Source organism: Eucalyptus grandis, chromosome 4, assembly GCF_016545825.1.
Source record: "Eucalyptus grandis isolate ANBG69807.140 chromosome 4, ASM1654582v1, whole genome shotgun sequence".
NCBI lineage: Eukaryota > Viridiplantae > Streptophyta > Magnoliopsida > Myrtales > Myrtaceae > Eucalyptus > Eucalyptus grandis.
The window spans coordinates 22,165,812-22,191,375 of NC_052615.1; the positions used below are offsets into that span (position 1 = coordinate 22,165,812).

The 25,564-nt window shown below is 40.4% G+C and overlaps 1 protein-coding gene and 1 pseudogene across 1 annotated transcript; one reads left to right on the forward strand and one right to left on the reverse strand.

Moving 5' to 3' along the window:
• Positions 1–693: 693 nt before the first annotated feature.
• LOC104431145 lies at positions 694–1,368 on the reverse strand (annotated as a pseudogene).
• A 10,542-nt stretch (positions 1,369–11,910) lies between these two features.
• Positions 11,911–23,760, forward strand: LOC104441266 (mediator of RNA polymerase II transcription subunit 25). Its single transcript, XM_010054323.3, has 15 exons — positions 11,911–12,404; positions 12,578–12,608; positions 12,754–12,808; positions 13,201–13,331; positions 14,198–14,401; positions 14,495–14,560; positions 14,930–15,146; positions 15,913–15,974; positions 16,080–16,931; positions 18,313–18,366; positions 18,498–18,526; positions 19,866–19,934; positions 20,079–20,163; positions 21,954–22,040; positions 23,083–23,760. The coding sequence occupies exons 1-15, from the start codon at positions 12,235–12,237 to the stop codon at positions 23,521–23,523; spliced, it is 2,553 nt and encodes an 850-aa protein (XP_010052625.2). The 5' UTR covers positions 11,911–12,234; the 3' UTR covers positions 23,524–23,760.
• The last annotated feature ends 1,804 nt before the right edge of the window (positions 23,761–25,564 follow it).

The window sequence follows — 25,564 nt, forward strand, 5'->3', positions numbered from 1 at the left end:
CCGCTGGCGCGCCCGCCCACGTGGGCAAAAGACATGGCCGCGCATGGGGCACGTGCGGCGTCAGCGGCGCACGACTTTTCACCCTATGTCTTTAGAAATCGATTTCGAGTCACGTCAAAAATGGACGAACAACGCTCGGGTGTCAAGATTTCTCGCCCGATCCGTACAGCCGAAATTTTCGCGAAAAATCAATCAAAAACATCAAACAGGTCGAAAAAACGTGAACTAGGGCTCGATACCAATGTTGGGAATAACGGATTCCAAACCGGATTCGACACTAAATCGAACCCCTAAAGCAATGCGGAAGACAAGCCCGGGAAAAACACGTATCACCGATCCTAAAGCACACCACGAATTCGAGCGTACCTTGTTAGCCACAAATTAGACACTCGACGCCGATAAGAGGAAGAGAATCCATCCGTAACGCAAGGAAAGGAAAAAGTTGCCGGAGCCTTACTGTTTTCCTTTTCTTTTTGGAGAGAGAGAGAGCGCGGAGAAGACGTACGTACGTTTTTTTTTTTTTTTCAAAAGGTGTCTTCTCCTCTCTCTCTCATCCCTTTTATACGTCCCTCCATCCACAGGCCCTAATTCTGTGGGCCGGGCTTTTAGGCCCAACATGGGCGGACGGGCCTTAAGCCCATCACTAATAAAACCATTAGTAATGAACAAACCCAATTACTAGGGAACATATGCCTAATGGTTGTCAAACCAGTTCTGTGCTTGCAAATAATTGATCAGTTTGTTGTCCACTTGGAAAGCCTTTGTAAGGACATCAACATTGATCAGTGGCTTCGATCCAAAGACTGAATTTGCTATGGTTATGAGATCCGAATTCTAGCTGCTCAAGAAAGCAAAGGCCAATGCATTAGCTTGGCCAATATTTAGCTGGAAATGTACAAGGCCTTGTGGAAACATGAAAACATCTCCTTTGATCAAGACTTTGGTGAAGAGAGTATTGTTCAAATGGTTGGATGTGACAAAACCGACGTAAAGCGTACCATCCACGACCACTACCATCTCGGTGCCATGAGGATGGATGTGGGAAGGGTTTAGACCATACGGAGCAAAGTCAAGGCAGGCCATGGCAATGCCAAGAGTGTTGAGTCTTGGGAATTGGTCAACAAAGGTAGTCGTTACTTTGGATCCGAGCAGATTCGATGTGTTCCCAGGATATCTGAACTTTGTGAAGGAGAAATCATCTGCAACGACAAGCTTTGGATCCTTGCAGAACTTTCCATTCACAAGCACCATAGAGTTGCTGTCGTTGATGGCTACACAGAAGTCTTGAAGAGGACTTGGGTCGGAGGTAAAAGCATGAGATGATGCCAAAGCCAAGAGGACAAATGTTAGAAGGAACTTCGGCTCCATTCGTTTCACGAAAATGACTTTCGGGAAACATTTTTTGAATTTTCCAATGTTTGTTCCATGGAAAATGAAATAATCAAGGAAAATGTTTCTATCATTAGAAAAAACAACCTTTAAAGATGAGAAAAATGTTTTCCATAACTTCTTCCACCTTGTTTCTTTTCACCAACACATTTATGCTTTCTTTTTCTTTTTCGTTTTTTTTCTTTTTTTTTAAAATTGAGTTTTTAATTTTTTTCCTTTTCTTTTTTTTTTCTTTTTTTCCATTTCATCTTCTTCCTTGGGGGCCGATCGCCGGCCACGGCGGCGGCTGGTGATTGGCCGCGAGCCAGCTCGAGCCTCGCCCCAGGTTGGCAAGGCTTTGCCTAGCTTGATCTCGGCGAAGTCAAGCTTGCCCGAGCTCGCCAAGCTCGGGCCTCGCTAGATTGGGTGAGGCGAGCCCTGCCGGCCTAGGGGCGGAGCTCAAGCCTCGCCCGGATTTGGCGAGCTAGGCGGGGCTCGGGCCTCACTAGAGGTTTGTCTTTGGGCTCGGCGAGCCGCAAGCTTGCCGGATCTGTGGCGGAGCTCGGGCTCCCAATCCCAGCGAGCCCGAGCTCCGCCGCTAGATCCGACGAGTTCGTGGCTCGAGCTTGGCGAGATTGGCCGACTAGCAGCCGACCATCGTTAGGCCTGTGGCGGCGGAGGAAAGAGGAAGGAAAAGAAAAGGAAAAAGAAAACTAAATAAATAAATAAATAAATAAAAATTTTGATTTTTAAAAATACAAATAATTAAAAATTCATTTTTTTAATTCTTTGATAATTTTTCCTAAATAATTAAATTAGCCAATGAACTGTGAAAATATTTTCCACCTAAAGTTCAGGTTTTAGCCGAACACCGATAAATATAATCATTTTCTTCGAAAATGACTATTTTCGGAAAACGTGATATTTTCTGAAAACGTGATACTTTTCGTGAAACGAACGGACCCTTATTATCAAGAGATTCTCTAAACCTTCATTTTTTCCCCAAAAAAACTCTTACATTTTCATTTGGAAAAGAAAGAACTCCCTTCACTTCACTCAAATCTAATGCATTGACATGCAAAAGTCACTTTTAGTATATTATCAGTAGTTCAGTCATTTCGTCATATCATTGTTATGGCTAAGGCCGTATAAAAAATGGTAACGATCTATTTAAAGTTACTTTTACTATTTCACTGCCATATTTTTTTTCCTTCGATCTTCTGGCTTTCCTGGTTTAACTTTTGTAAACATAAAATTTCCAACAAAAAAAAATACGAATATTGACATATAGTGACACTTGTCTTTTGACAATTTTTGAAAACTTAAAACATTCTTAAATTTTTGGAGGAAAATAAAAAGTAGAATTTTTTCTTTAAGTGTAAACAGTGCGCGTTAGTTGCTTTATGTAGTTAATTTTTTTAAGTTTATTTTCACGTACATATCACATGCATATACACATACAGATGTCACGGTCCCGAGGTTTCCCATGCACAAAGAATCATATTTGATCCAAGAATTTTGAGCCAGTCTCCTAGGGATTTTGGAACATTTCCAGGGACAGGCACGGCAAATTTATCGAGTTCTACAGTATTCTTGGTATAAATGCCGGAAATTAATAAATATGGAGATACAATCTCTACCATTAGATCAAAAGACAATCATTGGCTATAATGAAAGGGACTCTTGTATAAATGGGGGTGTCCTCCTTTTCATTAGTATCCACCCACATTTGAGTAATAAAAAGTACTCTATCACAAAACTTTTCTCACTAGAAACTCTCTCTCTATTATCCAAATGAGCGAGCAATCAATCTTTTAGAAAAAAAGCTTAGCTTAGGTGCTCCACCAATCCAAGGAAACATATCAAGGAAGGTTAAGTCATTCCAATTCCAAGCAATTGGCCCATGACACATAAATATGGGAAAATTACCACAAAAAAAAAAGAAAAAAGAAAAAAGAGGCCTAAATCTACTGCACTTTTACCAATTTTATCATAAACTATTTTATATTTTATCAATTGAGTAAATCTATTTCCGCCAATTTCCTCTCCACTCCTTGGTGACTCATGCAACTCTATCCTTGAGCTCAATGCGCTCTCTCGGCTGCTCGGCAAAGGAGCGAGCTTGCCCTCGCATTAAGCCTTGGTGAATTCGTGCTCCCGTTGTGTGACATCCCAAATTTTCAATTCTGTTTTCCATTGAATAAATCGGACCTTTCATCGACGCGCCTATAGGGCTATTCTCAGAGCTAATCACTCTCGAGATAACTAGACTATTTGGAGAAGCCATTAAGGAATTAATGTAATAGACTCAAGAATTCGACCATAAATCGATTATTCGACTGTGCTCATTTTTAGAGGTCATTACGGCACAGTTCAAAAAATGATTAGAGATCAGAGATAGGTCGGTTCGACTAAGATGTGTGGCTAAACATGGGTGACTCCACTAAATTGGAAAATTCTTGTTGGCCAGCACTAGACTAATTTTTCTATCATTTTGGTACCCTGTGTCTGTAATTAAATCCTCGAGATTTTTACAACAACTGAGAGTCACCAATGTGTCGAGTGGGTTCATTGTGGCTCGAAGAAAATCGATCACGGGTCATTTGCACTAAAAATTTCTGAAACCTACCCAATAGCTTAGGTCACGCTAAAAACGCTCCTGAGTGAAATTGACCGTGAATTTGAATCCGATTTTAGAAATTGAAAGTTTCGTCATGTCACGAATCATTTTAGGAACATCGACTTAGTCTCAGAAGACTTTTCTGAAAACCGAGACTTTTTGGAAAAAAGTCATCCTAGGGCTGTTTTTGTTCAGAAAATGTGAGGGACTGTTTTTGTTCACGCAATTGGGATGCGAATGGGATCAAGTGGTGAGGAAAAATATCAATTGGATCATTGAGGTGTTAGTTGAATTTATAGAGGTCGATTTGTGTTGATTCAAGAAAGAATTGGTGTCCATTTGAAGAGAACCAAGCCAACCTTATGTGCCCCCACCGCCTAAGGCTTTTAGACCATTTCAAGGGTTGCAAATGAAGCCTTGGTGGTTGATTCTCAGCCTAGGAGGATAGCTGTGGAGGAGGAATGGTCAAGGAGACCATTAGATGAGGATTGAAGCTTGGTGACCCCCTATTGTCTCCTCTCTTCCTCTTTCTCCCTCAGCTGGCTGAACACCCTCCCTTCCCTCTTCATTGCGCCATTCGGACTTCTAGCAACTAGAGAAGAACCGCCGAAGACAACCCTCGCCGCCGGATCGCACGCTACTCGTCGCCGTAGCCGCCCTCGCCTCGCATGCGCGCCGCCACTACTCCGTGCCCGTCCGTGCGACCCCGATGCCCCCAACAACCTTGTCTCGTGTCCCAATTGCTGTTTTGGGATTGGTTGAGCTCACTCAAAGCCGTTTCGCCTTCGTTTAGCTGCCATGAGTCCTTGCCGTTGGCCGCCGAGTACCCTGTAGCTACCTTCACCACCTTTGCTTGCTCTAACTAGCCCTTGTTTCCCTCTATTTCAACCAAGAATGGAACCCGAAAGAGTGGGTTTCTAGTAGCACCTCGGGCCCATTTTGAAGGTGTTCCAGGCCCCGAAAGCTAAGCCTACTTTGGAGTTTTCCGTCCCTCGTGGCGTTCCCGTTGTTTCGAACCGAACAGTTCGTTAATCAAGTGATTTTACCTCACTAATCCTTGCTTAGTATGTTAATGACACTTAAGGGTTGATTAGTTTAGGTTAAGTGTGGATTAGTAATTAGTTAGATTAGATTAGCGAATTTAATTAATTACCGATGCATATTAGGTGGATAGTTAGTGCAATTAGAGCTTAAACAAGCTCTAGTATTTATTTAGAGTGATTCGGAAAATTTTGGGTCCGTCTTGGCGTTTAATTAGGCTTTACAAGCCTAAGTTGTTATTTATTGCATTTATTTATTAATTTCCGTAATTATTTATTTATTTATTTAATTTTCGGAAATTAGACCGGGATAGTTGGTGACCAAAATTTTATACTGATTGTGATGGTGTGATTCGTTTAATTAATTGAGCTCGAATTTGTACTGATTTGGTGTGAATTGTGATTTTAGGATATATTCCTAATTTTTTTTTTATTTTCAGTATTTAATTGGAAAATAACCGAGTGTCAGTTTACAACGTCAAAAATATTTTGGTGGACCATATGAAATGGTGGGATTTATAGAAAGAAAATTATTATATTTTGGCTAAGGCCGATCGTCTACCTACACATGACTATTTTTATCGGGAATGATAAAAATGTTGAATTGGTTGTATGATTAAGATGGTATACTATATCAGCCTACGGGCGATATGCCAGCTTAGTAGAGAACAATATACCGGTATATTATATTAGCCTACGGGCAATATGTTAGGTTAGCGGAAAACAATATACATTATCAGCTTAGATTGAGCAATGTTGATATATTATATCAGCTTACGGGCCATATGACAACTTAGATAGAGAGCGGTATAATCGATTATCTTAAAAGTGAGCTATACTATCTATTTATCAGCTTAGTAATGAGCAATCTTGATATGATCGGACTTTATAGATAGTATGAGATGAGCCGACTTAGAAAGGGGTTGTGATGACATGTAATCGATTAAGTCAATTGATCAATGAATCGATGCGAATTGATTTAGATGTTATGATTGCGAGTTTATAAATTAAACTGATTTGCAGGAAGAAGTGGAGACCTAGGTAAGTCTTACACCCCGTGATTGTGTTTAGGCAGCCCTTAGGGGCATATTTTCTTCCTAATCGAGTCTTAGGGGATATAACTCGCTGAGACATAGTCTTATTCCGTTGTGGGATCACATTTCAGGTCCATAGATAGCCGCCTCTCTTGCTCCTCTCGAGCATTTTGGCATACCAAAGAAGTTCACAGAACAGAATTATCACATTCCAATACATGAGCACCTTGAAGGGTTAGAGTATGTACTGGTAAAGTCCATCGTTTGGGTTGATGCGGGTTTACCCAAAAAGGTACCCCATTAATACAGGGCATGATATCGCCATTACAGTGATGGACGAAGAGATGGCCCGATGCCGAAATTTGATATACCTCGTATGTGATGGATGTTGCTTTTGGTAAGGGTACTTGCAGACCTTAAGGATGGATCGGTGGTGCATGCGAAGGATCCCAAGCTGGATGATCCTAATTCTTCGAAGTAGTTAGCTATGGGCTCCACTTGGAGCATAGAAGAAGGAGAGATCGTCGAGGGGGATGACCAGGAGTAGATTGGAAGCCCCCACCCCTATCTACAGACTTTGTTTTTTGACTGTTTTGAGTAGGACTTGACTTATCTAGTTCGTATTGTATAATATACACTATGGTTTGTAATGTATATAAGTGTGGTTGTTTTGGTTTGAAAATTTATGGCATACTTTTCTATCCCATTGTTTTATTATTTGAGAATTATTTATATGCTTTCGCATGCGTATTAAAATGAATGGGTCGGTAACCTTCCTGAGACGTCGCTGTTAATCGACCAACGAGGGATGGGCGCGTGCCCGAAGGATCAAGGCGTGACACGCTGCGTGTTGTCGTTCTCTGGCGTGATGACGCCATGCAAGGCATCTTTGGAGCCCCACGCAAATTGAACCCTGAAGAACTCATGGAATCAAAACCCTACGATGCTCTTTTTGACACAATTGATGACGTAATGAATCAACTGTCGATAAAAGGACACTAGTCTCACAAGAGTGTTGAAAATGGAGATAGAAACCTTTTTAAGTGAGTGATAACATTTTCAATTGCTTAGAGAGAAACTCTAGGGTGATGTATTTGTCTTCCATCAAGGCCTTTGTCAAATCCAATGGGCGAGGCTACCTTCATTCGCGGCTGCACTTTTGCTAGCCACGGACGAGGGCCACAATGACCATCATTGCTTATATTAAAAAAAGAAAGAAAAAATAACAATTTTGAAAAAAAAATTAAAATATCATTAAATTTTGTCCACATCAATGCCAACTATGACGCATGGGACATATGGTGTCCATTCATAAGAAATCTTCGATTGAAATTGGCCAAATGAAATCAGTTGGCAAAATATGAAGATGTTTATGATTTAATAGGCATGATTAAAAAGTATATAATTGAATTAGAAAAAATGCAACAAGTTTGGGATTTTTTTGATAATTTCCCATGTACACACACACACACACACACACACATATATATATATATATATATGTAAATATGTATATAAGTAGACTTACATCGAGTAAGTAGTCTCTAATTTTTTCCAAATTAACTCCATTATTCTTTGGGGGTAATAGAAAGACCTTTTCAGCTCTTTTGCAAATTTTAATATAAGAATGAAATAAAACTTTAAACTTTTCAAATTAGAAAACGTTACAGATATTTTTTACTATTAATGTCCGTTAGCTTATGATATTTAATTAATAGCTCAAAAGAAAACTATTAATTAACTATAGCAAAATATATTTGTTCCTACCTAGAGAATATAGGGAATATAATCAAAGTGCGTAGTTGTTTTGCCGTTATTAATGTAAATATAAACGCTTTGGCGCGTTACCATCAGTGTCATCCAGAAGTTAAAAAAAAAAGTTGGTTTTTGCAATAGATAAAGGTTTTTTATTAGAAAATTAGGTCGATATCCAATAAAAACTTATGGCACGACACTAGAAATATATGTTACTTTCATAAAATATATAGCGTAAAACTAAGGTATTCTTTAATCAACTGAAAATTTGGCCTATTAAAGGGGTATTTGCATCAACTTGAAAATTGCTCAATCTAAATTGACTTATTTAATCCATTTTGACTCAATTTTATGCAATACAAATCTAGTAACCAATATCCGACCCAATCTAACCTTACCCATATTGTTAAAACACTTATACATTACCCAAACTAAAGTGAAAGTATGAAGTGAGTGATTGAGAGATCAAGAGAGAGTAAAGAGAGTTATAGAGGTGAGTTAATTTGAAGTAAATTGTAAACCCATTTAATACCCATATAAAACCTATTTTTGACATATGGAGTTGAATCTAAAACCATTTATGACCCATTTACTAAGTATAACTATATCATATAATAACCTAACCCATCAAATATGGATTAAGAACTTGATTTATAACCTATTTTGACAATATTCAATTAAGACGACCTATTCAATGACACATGCAATTCTTCTTGTGACATCATGCGGAATCTTCCGATTAATAATGAAAGGAGGATATATATATCTTCCCGCCATACTTGTCCCCAGACACCGTTGCAACGGATTCTCGTTTCACTTTGTGTGGTCTCTCTAAATTGCAACGTCTTCTCTTAGGGTGCTTTTGACAAATTTTTACAAAGTGGCATTGATTTTGAGTCGAATTTATGTATCTTTTACAAAGTACTTTAAGCCAAAAGCTACCCTGGTAAAGACTAAAGTTAGAGACAAATATAGAATAACTTTGGCTTAATGCTTAGTGGTCATATTAATTAATCTTTCAACTTCCTATCTTGTTCCCCGCGAACTTTTTATCATTCTAAATATACCCTAAAACACAAACGTATGTATGAGAGTAAGCTAAATTTAGATTAGGAATATGGAATCTACCTTGTCAGGGTCAGCTCCTAGTTTATGAAATCGGAAAATTGAACCTGTTGACTCTAGAAGTGGCCTATATCGGATTGGCCAATTCTAGGATCAACTCAAGAACCGGTTGAACATTTTTTATTTTATTTTATTTCATATACAATACGCATTCTGTTAAACATGGATGTATTTCTTTCTATTCGGGGACACTATGTCGAATGTGCTTAGTTTCAACATACTTCAAAATTCTGAATAGAACCAAAAAATCTTGAAATCTCGTGATCGAGGTCGATGCCTCATATTCAGACTTATATGGGGACGAAGGGCAAGGGGGAACCAGAAAGTTCTTGATTAGTTAGGCCCTGCATGGAAACGTTCCAAAAAATGTTTCGAACACTTTTGTACTTTTTTTTTTGTTCCCTAACAAAAAGGAACAGAAACGCGTTCGGTTGCGTTTCGTTCTTTTTTTTTTTGTTCCCGGAACAAAATTGGAGCAAAAAAAGAAACACAAAAAGTTGCTTATGGAGAAAAGAAACACTTCTTCAAAGCCAAAAAGAAACGCTTCTCTTCTTCTCTCTCTTCTCTTGTCTTCTTCTTTTCTTCTTCTTTTTTTCTTCTTTTTCCTTTGGCCGGTCGCCGGCCTCGGCCATGGCCGGCGACCGGCCGTCGAGGGCCAACGACACCATCGAGGGTCAGCGACCTCGCCGGAGCATCGCCGGCCCCCAGCGAGGCCGAGCTCGCCCAGCCAAGGCGAGGCTCGGCCTCGCTCGAGGGGAGATCTTTGGCTAGGGTTCCGGCGAGGGGCTCCGGAGGACGGTGCGACGGCGGCGCAGCACTAGAGGCTTCGAGATCAACACGGGCGACGCGGCAAAGACCGGCGGCGGACGGCGTCGCGAATGGCGTGGTGAGATCGGACGGCGTCGAGTTGCGGGCTTCGGGCGCGGTGCTCGGCTCCGACGGCGGCGGCGAGGCTCGGCCTCGCCTTGGCCGGGCGAGCTCGAGCTCACGGATCCGGGCGAGCCCGAGCTCGCCTAGCCAAGGCGAGGTCGAGCCACGCCCAACCACGGCGAGGCTCGGCCCCGTCGGCCGGTCGCCGGAGGCCGGCGACCTGGTCGAAAGAAGAAAGAAATAAAAAGAAAGGAAAAATGGAAAATAAAATAAAAATATTAAAAAATTAAAAGAAACAAAAAAAAGAATAAAATTTACCAAACGTGTTTCTATTCATTTTTATTCCCGAAGAAACGTTACTAAACGCGTTTTTTGTTCAAAACCGTTCTCCGGAACATAAACACTTTTTTTATTTCTGTTCCTGAATAGAAAAGGAACATAAACGTTTCCATGCGGGGCCTTAGTCGTGATTTTCTGAACTCACCTCCCTATAAAAGTAATGACGTGAAGTTCTTTTATTGACTAAAAGTGAGTACCAATTGGAAAACAATACTTTATTAAAAGCATGTTTGTTTGAGTGGAAAAATATTTTACGAATTAGTTTTCCAGACTTTTGTGTATTTGTTTTGCTAAAAATAGTTTGTCAAGAAAAAAACTAATTTATGATCAAATATGTATGTTTAAAATCAGTAAAATATTTTGACAAAAAGAAATTGTAGAATGAATTCCCTAGTCTGAAAGAGGAAGACATTTTCTTAAAATTTATTTATTTATTTTTAATACATCCTCATACACGTGAAATGCTGAAATTTCACACTCAAGTACCTTTCTTTTGAAATGCAATAATTTGGAGTTTTGCCTAGACCATAAATCATTAGCTAGCAACCTAGATAAGGGCGAAAGTCAAAATGATTTCCTCGGGCCAGGAGCTTTGACAAATTTGCCGAGTACATAGCCACGCTCGATAAGCAAAAACTGAACTTTGTAGGAATAATATTCTGAAAAATTCAAACCGGTACACATATGATAAATTTGATTCAAACTAATTTTTTAATCATGAAAAACTTTAAACTGATACACTTGTAACAAATTTACTCAAATTGACCGCAAAAAACCTTAAACTGATACGACAAATTTACTTTAAACTAATTTGTTTGATTGTCAAAAATCACAAACTAGTATATTTGTGATAAATGTATCATCCATTAAATTTGATTAATACCACAAAAAACCATAAAAATGGTACAATTGAGATGAACGGAGAGTAAAATCTCAAACTGCTATATTAGTCAACTATTATGTCTAATCTAATTTATCAAATGTGTATTAGTTTGGGGTTTTCTGTGGTAAAAAAAAATAATTTTTGATATATTTGTCACAAATGTATTGGTTTAGAGTTTTTTAGAGTATTAATCCAATTTTCTATCCTACATCTACTTCCACAATGAGCTCGATCAACTTAGGTATTGGTCTTTCCCCTACAAAAGGGGAGGTAAGCCAATTGAGAGATTTGGTTAATATGAATTTAGATTTACATCAAATTAGGACCAATTTCAAAATCCTTTCGGTTCTCAGCTCTACACGGAACCATATATGGATAGAGTTGATCGATTCAAGGTATAGAACGGAAAGCGAATCAATCAAAGGCTGATTTCCAATTTTGAGGCGAACAACATCCAATTAGATAAGGATACTGATTTTTCCCTCACAAAAAAGGGAGGTAAGTCAATGGTGAGATCTGCTTAATATGGATATAGATATACCTTGACTTAGGAACCCGTTTCAACACCGGTTCGGTTTTCGATCCTACACAGAACCGGCATTATTCGAGTATAACCGATTGATATAGGCTATGGCATGAGAAACCGAATAGATCAAGGCCAGTTTATAAATTTTGGAAACTGAACCGGTCATCATGTGAACTGATAGGCTAAATTCGGTTAGTGCCGGTTCCTAGATTGAAACGGTCCGATTGTTTACCTCTAGATGCTGAACCATACACACCATGGTTCCATTTTATTGCCTTGGGTCTTTCCCTAGGGTTGCACCAACTTGGATGCTACAAGTTTCCCCTTCTTTTTCCATGTTATATTCTGGTTTTCTCATTTCAAAACTTCTTGCTTCAGCAAAAGGAGAGTTTTACTTCGCGGGAGAGAGTCAGCTGCGCAGGCCCCCGCTCCCTCCGATTCCGGCGCCGGCGAGATCGACGGGCTCGACGCTGAAGCTCCGCGCGCTCTTCTCTTGATTCCCCGGCCGACCGGTGAACCGATCGCCGGCGATCTCCTCGCTCCTCCTGTCCGATCGCAATCCGGATGCTTCTTCACCCGTCGGCTCGCGCCTCTCGGTCGTCGCGTCTCGTCGTCCGCGGATAAGTTCGTTTTTTTAGCCTTCTTCCCCCTCTTCCTCCTCCTCCTCCTGAGAAATGGTCATGCCTTCGTTGAGCCCCGATATGGCGCTCGGCGACATCGCGAAGGGATCGAGCGTCCCGATGTCGACGACGGAGAGATCGCTGATCGTGGCCGTCGACGGCACCGCTGCCATGGGGCCTTACTGGAAAACCATCGTTTCCGATTACCTCGAGAAGATCGTCAGGTCCGTTTGCGCTCTCTTTTTGTACTGACGATGATGATTTCTCTATCCTACTCGTTATATGATGAATCGAGTCCGCATTACTTGAAAGGAATGCGCTTTATGCTTTGTAGCAGAGAGAAATGTTATACCGATTGCAGTGTTGTGGGTGCTTGACAAGATGGGTTTTTGCGCAGGGCTTTCGTGGGGAACGAGGTTCCTGCACAGGTATGCGTTTGTTTTGAAACAATGATACTGTATGTAATGATGAATTGGCGCCGTGACTTCTGCTGAAGTCCTGTTTTCTTGCCATCACAGCCGCATAATTTTCCAGAATTTCTGAAACTGTTTTCTCGGCTTTGTTTCCCTGCAGAGATCTAACTGTGATCTCTCTCTGGTCATGTTCAATTCTCATGGAAGTTTGTCTGGTATGTCTTTCGCGCACTGTGTTGAACAAATAGCATTGCGTTACCCTGAAAAGATGTGCTTGGTGGACCTGCTGTAACTATTAAGTTTAACGTCAAAACTGCTGCAGATTGTAAAATTGAAGCAGGAGTTAAAGCAATAATTTCAAATGGCTTGTTTTATCATTGCATTGCATTCTTGTGACAACTATTCGGTTGTCAACAAAACATCTGTTAATCTTTAGAGTGTAGAATATGGCTGTGAAGTTAAGGTAAAATGTATTTTTTGAGTTATTATAATGCTGGAAAAGTTTTTGTAGTAACTTCAGTGATTGCTATTGTGATTTATGATGGTTGTTTTTTTTCCTCTGTACAGTTAAATGAAAGTGCTTTTTCTGTCTGTGATCCTTTTCCAGCTTGCATGGTTCAGCGAAGTGCTTGGACAAAAGATGTCAGCTGTTTCCTAGAATGGCTCTCAGCAATGTGTTTTAGTGGTGGTGGTTTTAATGACGCTGCTATTGCGGAAGGCCTTTCTGAAGCTTTGATGGTATATTTCCCTACTTGTGTACACATTATTTGAATGGTTTAGTAAACTACCTCATTGGATATGTGAGCCCAAGCTGGTTATGTAACTTATCAGTTTGGTTTAAGCATGGGCATCTGAATATTAGCCTGATGTAGAGTGTTCAGAGAGGTTGGCAATGGTCTAGTTTTCCACTGACTGGAATGAAACAACTTTTTAGGCCTCATTGTACTAGCCATTGATCCTTTATAAAGCCAAAGGCAACTTATTTCAGGATCTATATTTGGCTGCTAAATGGCACTACTCGTGCAAGTTGAATACAGTTCTTTCTCAGTAAGATCTGTCCATAGAGTTGGTTCCTTATCTCCTGTTTATCACCTGTGCCTTTAGTAGTTGGTGCTCTTCTTATTATTCTACCCACATTGTGTTCTGGAAAAAGAAGGTTTTGTGTTCTGGAAAAAGAAGGTTTTTGAGCATTATGGCAGCAACATAGTTTGGATAAAATGCCTCCTCTCAACTTTATGCCTGTAGATGTACATATGATCGAAGCTATTATGTGTTTTAGCTTTTAGTCATTCTTCTCTGTGTGCTCTCATCATTATCATCATCATCATTCTTCTTCTTCTTATTATCTCTCTCTATCCCTTTTTAGGGTGGTCATGCACATGGGGGCAAAAATAATTAGCGAACTTTTGTTCCATTGTTGTCCATGTGACCTTGAAATGAATTAGTTCATCTTTAATTAGCGTGCCTCAAATGTTTTAGTTGTGTATTTAGTAACTGTGGTTTACTACAAGTGACAATTCATAAAATCTGCTACACTTGGAGAAATGAGTAAATTATGTTGGTTGCAGAGGACTCATTTTGACTCTGATCTTCTTCTTCTTCAGATGTTCCCCCTTCCTCTGAATGGAAACCTACCTCCGCAAAGTCTAGATGGCAAAAGGCACTGTGTTCTTGTTGCTGCAACCAATCCTTATCCCTTGTCAACTCCAGTTTATCGACCGACTTTTCAACTGGAAGATGAGCATGTTGAAACTTACTCTGGAAAACCTTTGTGTGATGCTGAGGGTGTTGCAAAGTTTTTCCCTCAGGTACTTTTCTAGTTTTAGTAGTCGATGCTTGGGTTTGTGTTGTCTTCTGAGCAATATACAATCCCATATGACTGGCCTTTTACTGTGATGCAGTGCTGTGTTTCTCTCTCAGTTATTTGTCCAAAGCAGCTTCCAAAACTTCGGGCAATCTACAATGCTGTAAGGAAGTTGCTTTGCTTCTATTATTTGATTTGCTATAGTTGTTTGTTCTGAGCTCTTTCTTGTTCAACCGGTGCTCTCTTGAGCTCTAGGAAGGACATACTTTGCTGTTACGAGGACCCTGGATTTTAGTGTAGTCTATAGATTTAAAATTAGGTCACCTTTAAGCATGAAATGAATAGTGACTAAGTTAGATACTCCAAATACATACAACTGTGAAAATTGTGATGTCTCATAGGTTACAACATGTATGTTCACTACAATTCATGCATGCATTCTCTATGGAAGTTGAGAAAATTTACTGACTTTATAGGGTTATACCACCCTTTGACTTTGTTCATGGTGCTCACGAGTTTTTAAAAATCGTAGGGAAAACGCAATCCACGTGCAGCAGATCCACCTGTTGATAATGGAAAGAATACCCATTTCCTTGTATTAATTGCGGAGAATTTCCTTGAGGCACGGACAGCTTTGAGTCGTCCTGGAACAGCTAGTTTGCCTTCAAATCAGAGTCCTGTCAAGATGGACACAACTCCACCTCCAGTTAATTCAGTCACGGCACAACCTCCTGCATCTGTTCCACCAGGTGTTTTATGGAGTAGCACTACTTACTTAATTTTTTCCCTTTGTTTTTGATAAACTTATGTACCTTAATTGCCAAATGAAAGTTATGGTAATACAATTCACTGCAGTCTATTCAGTAGATGGTAAATTGCGAATAAATATGCTATCTTGCATCTAGGAGGCCTTATTTCTGGGTTAGCCATAGATTTAGTTATTTTATGTGTTTTCTTTCTGTAGCTTTTTATTACCATCTGACCCAATTGAGGTGTCATCTAGCCACTTATAGAGCTTGCATGTTTTGGGACCAAATTATTGAATCATGGCAACTGTAGTGGATGTACTATTGGTCTATAAGGGAGCTTGAATTTCTTGAAAATTTGCCTATGCCTCTGGAGGTTGGAAGTTGCTAAACATATATCCCTCCCTCCCTCCCTCCCCCCTCCCTCCCTCCCTCCCTCCCTCCCTCTCTCTCTCTCTCTCTCTCTCTCTCTCACAGAGATTATGGGATTGTTCAGTCATCTTATTCAGTAATTAGACTGTAATTCTGGTGATACTTGTCCCTGCGCAAAATGTAGTTACGAGCAAGGAGCCGCTGTCAGTGAGTGAGTCCGAAACACTCTTGATTTTTGGTTGATGAAAGGAGCTCAATGTCACCATGGGCAATGTCTGTAGTATGTCTTCATGTTAGGAATGCAGTCTATCTCTGCATGAGCTTGTGTTTTGAGTTATCAGTGAAGGACAATTAGGTCACAATGGTAATTTGATTCTTCCTCACAATTTGTTTGCAGTAAGCTTACTGAGCAGACAAGCAGTTTCTGCGGGAAATGGCCCTCCTGCCATTGTCAAAGTTGTGAGTCTTCCATCTCTTTCCAGTTAAATATTAGGGGCTAATGCCTCTACAAAATGAAGGTTGCTTTTTGTCTTTTGCTGCATGGACTTAGATATTGCTTTTCAGGAACCAACTACAGTGACTTCTATGGCAGCTGGCCCCAACTTTTCTCACATTCCGTCTGTTCAGCGTCCTACTACTCAAGGAGTCTCTGCCTTGCAGACTTCCTCACCTTCTTCTGTATCTCAAGACATGGTAACAAACAATGAAAGCGTACAGGATTTGAAGCCAGTGGTGAGTGCTGGCATTCCACAAACATTGCGACCTGTAGTTCCTGCTAATTCAAACATACTAAACAACCTCTCTCAAGTACGACAAGTGGTCAATTCTGCAACATTGACTGGAGGGACTTCAATAGGGCTTCAATCTATGGGTCAAAATCCAATGGCCATGCATATGTCAAATATGATTTCTAGTGGGATGCAGTCTACTGTGCCTGCAGCTCAAACGGGGTATTCTTCAGGCCAATCGGGCATCACCTCTGTGACGGGTCCTGGCACTCTCTCGGGGACCATACCATCTGCACAAAATCCAGGCCTCGGTTCATTTGCTTCAGCAACTAGCAACATTACTGGAAATTCAAACATTGGAATGTCCCAACCAACTGGCAATCTTCAAGTTGGTCCTGGTATGGGTCAAACAGCTCCAGGCATGAGCCAAGGAAGCCTATCAGGATCACAAATGGTGCAGAATGGAGTTGGCATGAATCCTAATATGATGAGTTCCCTGGGTCCAACAGCTCCCTCTTCCGGAAGTGGCACAATGATGCCCACTCCAGGAATGCCTTCACAAGGACAATCTGGCATGTCATCAATTAATGGTAACAGCAATCCAGGTCCAGGTGCAAGTATGCCATTGTCACAGCAATCGTCAAGTGCTTTGCAGAGTGCACAGTCCAAATATGTGAAAGTTTGGGAGGTAGGAACTCAAGCGTATATTCTTTCTAGGAAAATATATATGGACAATGGGATTACAAACCTTTTGCATTTTGCATTCTTCATTGATTGTTGCTGGATGATCTCAGGTTCTTGATTAATTTTGTTTGGTTCCCAATAAGTTTATGGATTTCATGTGGTCAACTTCCATTGCATGTTGCTGAGAATTTCTTTTATTATCATTTCATTTCTTTATCAGTATTTTTCTTTTTATCTTTGTCAGTACATTTGATATGTGTGATGGCTATCCCTGATATGGAGTATGTCATGTTAGCAATTTTCCTAAGATCATTAATCTGCAATTTTATGTGATTCCTTCTTTATAATTCTTAATTTTTTTTTCCTATCTATTTACAACACCATAAGGCATTGGGTCTTGGTTTTGCACTGGTCCTCTTTCTTGGCTTTTCTATTTTTGTTCCCTGTTTCACTTTAGTGTTCTGCTGTTCGATGTGGTTGGAGCTTGTACCATGGTTCACGTGTAAATTTGCAATACATGTGGTTGGAGCTTATACCATAGCCAAGGCCTTCTTCCCAAAAATAGTCCTCTAGAAAAGAAAATGACCGTGATTTGGTTAAGATCCTAACCTTTCCTTTTGTTTGCTGTGATTCTGAACTGCAAATCAACAGTGGCTCTTCTTTGGTAGTTTCAAATGATGATCTTTTTTCACATAGCGTGCACTTTTAACATACGAGTGGGAAGAACCATTCAAAGTCTGCCTCTGTATTTGTTGTCTAAATATATAGGTATGATTTGTTCCTCTGTGGGGTATCATCCATTGATGGTTTCTTTTAAGATTGAGTGAAAAGAAGTTCTATGGGGGCTTCATTCATAAGTGCGATAGATATTACTCTCTCCAGAGGATGAGCTCTGAGCTTAAATACTTGCTACTGACTAGCTCTTAAAAGGTGGCTGACTCTAGCCAAACAGATCTTTGGCCTCTCTAGTGTAGATGAGTGATCTTGCAGAGGCTCTTAGCCAAATTCTTTTCCATGTCTTGTCTCCTAAAATGGTTGGGTTGCTGGCATTTGGGTGCATGAAAAGGTTGTGGAGTAAGATTTACAGAACTTTTCAAGCATTCTCTTTTATAACTGTGGCACATTATCAAAAGACAACTAAATAGCCTGACTGATAATGTGCCAAAAATATGAACTTTGCCATGAAACTAATACTCTGTCGCATGTGCGTACAAATAGAGAATGTCGTCGTCCGTTGTTCTTGTTCTTGTTGTTTTTTTTTTTTTTTTTTTTTAATGATTATTTACCAGGTTGCCATAATAATTTCTCTAGCCCGGAAATTGTTGACTATTATAAAGTTGTAGATCACTGACTGAGATTTATCTTCATTGAAAATATGCGAGCAGGGAAATTTATCGGGGCAAAGACAAGGACAGCCCGTCTTAATCACCAGATTGGAGGTATTCAATCAATCTCTGATGAGTTTGTGTAAAATCAGCACCCGCGTTATGATTTTTCCTGCCCGTTACTTGTTACTAAGTTTATTTATTTATTTATCACAATCCTTAATGCTGTACTTCTTTTGTGCCAGGGGTATAGGAGTGCATCAGCTTCTGAGACGTAAGTTGAACTATTTTTCCTTTATAGTGGAAATATGGACAGTATTCGTTTTGATATGGCATTTCATTTTTGAACAACTAAATAATACTGCTCCAGTTGGTGATTTTGGCATTTCTGTTCCTTTTTCCATAAACATATCTGCTATAATTGAGCTCCGTTGAGTTTATGAGTTTACTTATGACAATAATCGAAAATGGATAGATGATTTTTTTTAATTGTATTAATTAAAGCACTGCCTTCCTGCAAAACGCAGATGTCTAATATTAACTTTCTTAACTGGTCCAAATCAATTACGTAAATGGTCTTATTGAGAATTAGACATGGATGGCATTCTTCTGAGGTCAAGAAGATAAACCCCTTGAAAAGATAATCTTTTGCTCTTTTTTCGTTAAAAAAAAAGTGGACATATTTTTTTCATTATTTTGAAGGGGAGAAGTATCTTAAATTATGCATAGAACTTATCTAAAGGCCGTGCTAGTTAAAGTTTGAAGAAAATGTGTTGAAAACTGGAATTCCCTGAAGGTCACTTCTCTGCCTTAAGCTGATGTTATGAACTCCATCGAGATGGAGGTTGAATACTTAAAAGGAATCTTTTACCAAATTAATCTCATGATAAATCAAGAAAAGATCACAGAGTGAAGGTCAGAAAAGTAGATTATGTACCTCCAGAAGCCTTACTCCTGCCATCTGTGCCCTTTGCATTGCGAGTAAATGACCACTCCAAATCCAACACTGATAAGAATGGTTACCACCTCTGGAAATGCTTATTAGTCTGAGTAGAATAAGTCAGGGAGAGAGAAGGACAATTCCATGTTCCTGGTGCAATATAATTTTTGTTAGGGGTGTTTTTCTTCGCATTCTCCTTTCCCTTGGGTCTCCCAATTATAGCATAATTTTCGTGGAAATCTTTTTTTTGCATTGTCATTATCTATCTGACGCCCTTTCTTAAGTTTTCCAGCCTTGTTATCTTCTCGTTTAATAATTCATGTCTTAATTACTGATAGGAGCTATGCCAATAAAAGATTTGCTGTTTTATTGTTTTCCCAGATAACTGTTTATTTGACAGTACTTATAAAATTCTCTTATTTAGTGTTGAATCAGTTGTTGAAATTCTGATCATGATCTTATTGTCATTTTCATAAAGATTGTATCCATTTTCTTGTTTCTTGAAAAATCTAGAGTTGTGAAATTGCTTTTGTACTTCATCTGCCTTTCCAGTGTTTAATCATTTAGATGGAATCTGGATATGTAGTCAATCTGGTCAGCTGCATCTTGTCTTGCACTAATTTTGTCTCAATATTAATCTTTCACTGCATGAGCATTCTGTTGCTTCTTTCAGGCTTGCAGCAAACTGGCCACCAACCATGCAGATAGTTCGTCTAATATCTCAGGACCACATGAATAACAAGTAATTGCGTTCATGAGATCCAACCTTGTCCTCTGGAATTTTTTTTGCCATTGTTTATACTTGATCCAGGAATTTTTTTTGCCATTGTTTATACTTGATCCAGCAGGTTACTGCTGCACTTTGCTGAATTAGAACTTTATGCAGGCAATACGTTGGGAAAGCAGATTTCCTGGTTTTTCGGGCAATGAATCAGCATGGTTTTCTTGGGCAGCTCCAAGAGAAAAAACTTGTAAGTCAACCGATTCCCTACGTCCTTTCTATTTTTAATCTAGCCACTATGTCATTATTAGAGTGCCAATGTTATTATTTCTACCATGCACACATTGATCTTGGATGGGAAGCATAGCCAGTTTATTATACAGGTTATGAGTCCTGTATGATGCTCTTCTGCTGCAACTTTAATATGGTTATATCCATGGAGCATTATTGTGCTAGGGAGCAATGCATGAGATAGTTTTGCTTGTCCTGCTCCATTATTGGGGTATATGGTGATAATTGGAGTATGTAATGCTCCAATTTGTTGCATGCTTACTTCTATGCTCAACCCCATTCCCACTTCACCTAGTGTTAATAAAGAAAATGATAAAGAAGGGTCAAGCTAGATAAGGAGAGTAAAAGAGCGGAAAACTGCGGAGGATTTGGGCACAAATTAGCTGCAGACATGGCTGCTGCCCATGGTGGAATGAACTATCCTAAACCTGCATACATGTGATTTAAATTACAAAGACCAAGAAAACCTTCCCGTCCTTCTTTCTCCCCTACCTCTCCCTTTCACCCATGCAGGAGCAGAGCTGCCAGTCTCTCATTCTCTGTGGACAGCTTGACACGGCCACCAGGGAATGCGTCACAGCCACCTCAACCACCAAGATGATCGCTCTCAGCCCCCTCCACCCTTCTATCTCTCTCTCTCTCTCTCTCTCTCTCTCGGTCACCATGCCCACGGTTGCCTCTTTGAGTCCTATAATTGAGTGATTTGAGGTCTATAACCTCAGAGATGGCAAAGGATATGAGAGGCTGAAAGAAAGGCTGGGGACATAAGGAAGAAATGAAGAATGTTGAAGTGAAAAGATGGTTACGAAAAGGCCAGAAAGATGCTGGTGAGGATTCGAGCCAATCCAAGCAGGGAAATTTCGGCCATGAGGAGCTGCAGACTGGCGCACTACCAGGACTAGTGAAGGAAAACGAGTGGTTGGACCTCCGGAGACCATAGAGATGTGAGACGTTGATGGTGGGTGAGTGAGTCATGGCGATATGAGGCCACAGTGATGGCCGCATGCTGGGGGTATTGTGTTAGCAATGAATCTGTGCTGGTCATGTTTGTTAGTGACACAACTGTTAGATAGAGGAGAGGATGTTGAGGATGGTGGCAAGTGGGAGTGGCTGTGAGTAATGTTGGCTGCAAGCAGTGTTGGCTGGGACCGAGGTGTTGGTGAGTAGGTGCCAGGCCTTGCTCAGATTGAGTGATTCACTGTGAGAGGAGAGATGGGAGAGAGTTGACTACGTTGAGGCTATTTTCATATGGAAAATAATATTATGCGGCTGTATGCCCAAATGCACAATGGGACAAACCAACAAGTGGCCAGCGGCCCAGACCGCGGCTAATTTGAGCTGAAAATGAAATAGTAATCTAGAAGGTCTCATTTTATTCTTTTGATGTAATAGTTCGAGAGATCTTAGTTGCATAAAATGGATTGATACAAATACAAAGTGGTATAATTACATGAACACGGACAGTGTCAGAGCCCTCATGATGTCTTCTGTGTAATTAGGTTATTTTGGGCCATTACTTTAGATATGTAAATGCAAAGCTACATCTTAAAGAGGCGGTTCTTCTAAGAAACAAGTAAAAACGGGTCAGGCTTCCCAGTTCCAATGCACATGCGCGCATGCCCGAAAGATATTGTTTGACTACTGCTTGATTGTGTAATGCAGCATTACTAACAGGCTCTCCAATGTTAATCTGATCCAATCTTCTGACTTTGAGTTTCTCTCTCTCTCTCTCTCTCTCTCTCTGTGTAGTGTGCAGTCATTCAATTACCGTCTCAGACGCTGCTGCTCTCTGTGTCAGACAAGGCATGCCGCTTGATTGGAATGCTTTTCCCTGGGGTGAGTCATGTCTGAACTTGAATCCGTCTTCTGTCAAGATGTTCAAATCAATAATGGGAGCATATGGGTTGGTTTGGGGACCAGACAAGACTTTTTTTGTTCTTCACTTGTTTTATAGCCTTCGCAGTGCAAGTAGAATTAAGGAATGACTTTTAAATGAAATTTATCTGTGTATTATAGGAAGAAAAAAGGTAATAGTTCATTATATAGTTTACATTTTTTTGCCATCCTATATTTTCATATTTCTGTACTTGTTCTACTTGTCCTACTATACGGTTAATAAAAGACAAAATTATAGGTAACACTCTTTTTCTAATGCCAAATGTTCGTTCTCAAGAGTTATGTCACCATACTATAACAAGAAAACATTACAATAAGTAAGAATATGCTTATCATTAGACTTCTACTTATCGATAAGAGTAGTATTTGCAAAAGGAGAGAATGAAAGTTACATATCTTTCACAAAATAACAATTCACTTCAAGTTATTGTAGAATGCCAGTTGGCTTTACTTTGTAAAGAGCAAAAGCAAAGAGTTAAAGAAAACAGTTGGCTTAGGATAGTGCTATCAGTAGAGTCACTTTGGTAGATTATATATATGCATACTTTAAGAAGAATCATACTATTTTCTATGACAGTAGGATAAAACTGTTGTATAAACATAGAGTCATATAGTTCGAGTGTCATTTTTAATTTCTTTAGACAAATTTGTCAAACTGATTTACATTGGATGTGTTATTACCATAAATACAGAGTCTCTGCCCTGCCCATGTATTTGAAAGAAGAGGAAGAAAATAAGGAAAATAGTTCAATGCGCTGAAGTGCTTAAAAGAATTAACTCGTGATTTTTCTTCAAAGCAAAGCCTTATGACAACTTACCGCAAAATACAGGGGTCAGATGGGGGACAAATTTACAGATTTTATTTAGTTGTTGAATCATACAGTGGCTGGAGAAGGGGGATTCTGCTTTTAAGCAACTGTGGCTCCTTTTTCCCCCCTAAAATATTCTGAAGTGTCAAATCATAGATTCTGGATGTGTTCAGGATATGGTTGTATTCAAGCCGCAAATTCCGAGCCAGCAACAACAACAACAGATGCAGCAACAACAGCAACAGATGCAGCAGCAATTGCAGGCCCCACCGCATCCGCAGATGCAGCAGCAGATGCCTCAACAGCTGCAGCCCCAGCACCAACAGATGCAGATGATGCCCCAACAACAGCAGCAGATGCAGCAGCTCCAGTCGCAGATGCCACAACTGCAGCAGCAGCAGCAGCCACCACAGCAACATCTCCAACAGCTGCAGCCGCAACACCCACAACAGCAGCAACTTCAGCAGCTGCAACAACATGCGCCGCAGCAGTTGATGGGGTCCGGAATGGGACAAGGCTATGTCCAAGGTCCAGGGCGTTCACAGTTGATGCCACAGGGACCCGTTTCATCACAAGGGCTGCCCAACATGCCTGGCGGGGGATTCATGAGCTAATCTGAGATTTCGAAGTTCCCCACTTAAACCACATTATGCTCTTCAGTGCATCTCCTGCTTGAGACGAGTCCTACATTTTTCATTTTCACTGGATATTAGAATCGAGAACTTGCCACCTTGTATGGTGATGGCATTATACAGTATCTTGTACAGATCTTAGTTTCCAAAATGATCATTCTCAATATTCTGCCGTTCCTTTATTTATGTTTCCAAATGAACTTATACGAGTTCTCTATGCATGCTCATCTGTTTTGACTACTTTTGGTGGGCTCGAGATCCATTTTGCATGCGCAGGAGTTTCTACTTAACTGCGACTTTCCAAGGTCCACAAAATGGTGCTCTCAATTCAATTGCTCCTATGTGAAGGATGAAGATACGTGGCAAATAGTGCTCTCAATTTGACTACCCCTATGAGTTGAGAATGAGTTGGGAAAATATGGCCTCAGAGGCAAAGTGATCGCACGAGTTTAGTTTACTGCTTTAATAATGCATTTTGCCCTGTACATTGGAAGTAAATCACAACCGATGCTGGTTTGGTCCACTGTACTTCTATCCGACCGATTTACCACCGCCTCATCTTATCCCTGCCGGTTTTCCCTTGCCGGAACCTATTTACCTCGAAGCCAAAGCTAGTTCCTAGTTTAGTTATTCTATGGCTTATATAGCATTTTGATCAGATTTCCTTGTACAAATTTCTTGGAAACAATGATTTGCGTTCTGTTGTTATGCAGTTCTGGATTTCCAAGTGGAATGAAAATTATGTTTATTTTCCTTACATGCCTATCCTAAGCAAGATAGCAAGATAGCTTTGCTTAGGATAGGCATCCTTGAACGAATATAGACGGCTTCATTTGGAAATCACTCGGATTACTCTTTACTCACTGCCCATTTTATAGATTCACTATTGTCAACACACCAATTTCAATCTCCTTTCATTATTGGGCTTCTTATGAATTAGGTTCCACCAAAAATTAAAAGGGTAATTGTTAGTGCGCTAGCACAACTTTTACATGATGGACATGCCCACTCAAAATAGTTTACTCGAATTCTTCACATGTGAATCATCCAACATTAAACATAAAAATCAATTCTTACACTGACAATCAAGCTAGTAAAAATTTTAATGTAAAAAAAATAAAAAAGAACAATAACTTGAATATGAGAAGGCGAGTTTCGTACGTGCAACAAAGGTTCCTGCAGAGCAACAGCCTGTCCCTCGTACTCACTCACAAATTTTACACAGTAAGCAGGGCTGTCGAAGCCGATTCAAACACCGACAGCCTCCGACCCGACCCGACCCGGCCCGGCAACTTTGGTTTGAACCAGAGACAAAATCCCGAAAAGGAAAAAACACCAACATCGGCGGTCGCCCAAGACACTTGCATATCAGCAAGATGAACTATAATCTGGCGGAACAATGGCTTCTCTCGAGAACATCACCAGGCTGCTTCCCAGATTTCATCGCGGCGGCACGCGAACAATCGACCGCGGTGGATGCGAAAACCCTTTTCGCTAAAATTTCTAATGTGGGTCGCCGAGGCCCTCTTCGCTGCAACCCATGGACTAACCTCCACACTCGACCGGTTTCGCCCCCAAGAAACGACCCATCCATCAAAGCGTTCGAAGATCGCCCCATCGATCTCAGGATCCGGAAAGGAGGGTGAAAAAAGCTCCGACATTCTGCCCAAAACGAGAATCCCCGATCTACTACCACCACCACAGGTGCCCGTCTCTTCGCGTCTTCTTTTGTGCTGTATACTCAGATGCTCGCGGAAGGAGGAAGTAGATCCGGGATTCTCCGTTTTGAGCAAAATGACGAGAGCTTGAGATCGACGGGGGTGCTCTCGACTGCTCCGATGGAGGGGTTGTTTGTTGAGGGCAAAGCCGCTCGGGCGTTAGAGGTTAGGCCATGAATTTGCAGTGAGGAGCTTCGACGTCCTGACGAGAGTATATATATAGATAGAATAGAGGCAGTGGCTTCTAGGGCTTTTTGCGCACAGGAAGGAAGCCCATTTAAAATCCGATTTCCTATGTCGGCAAT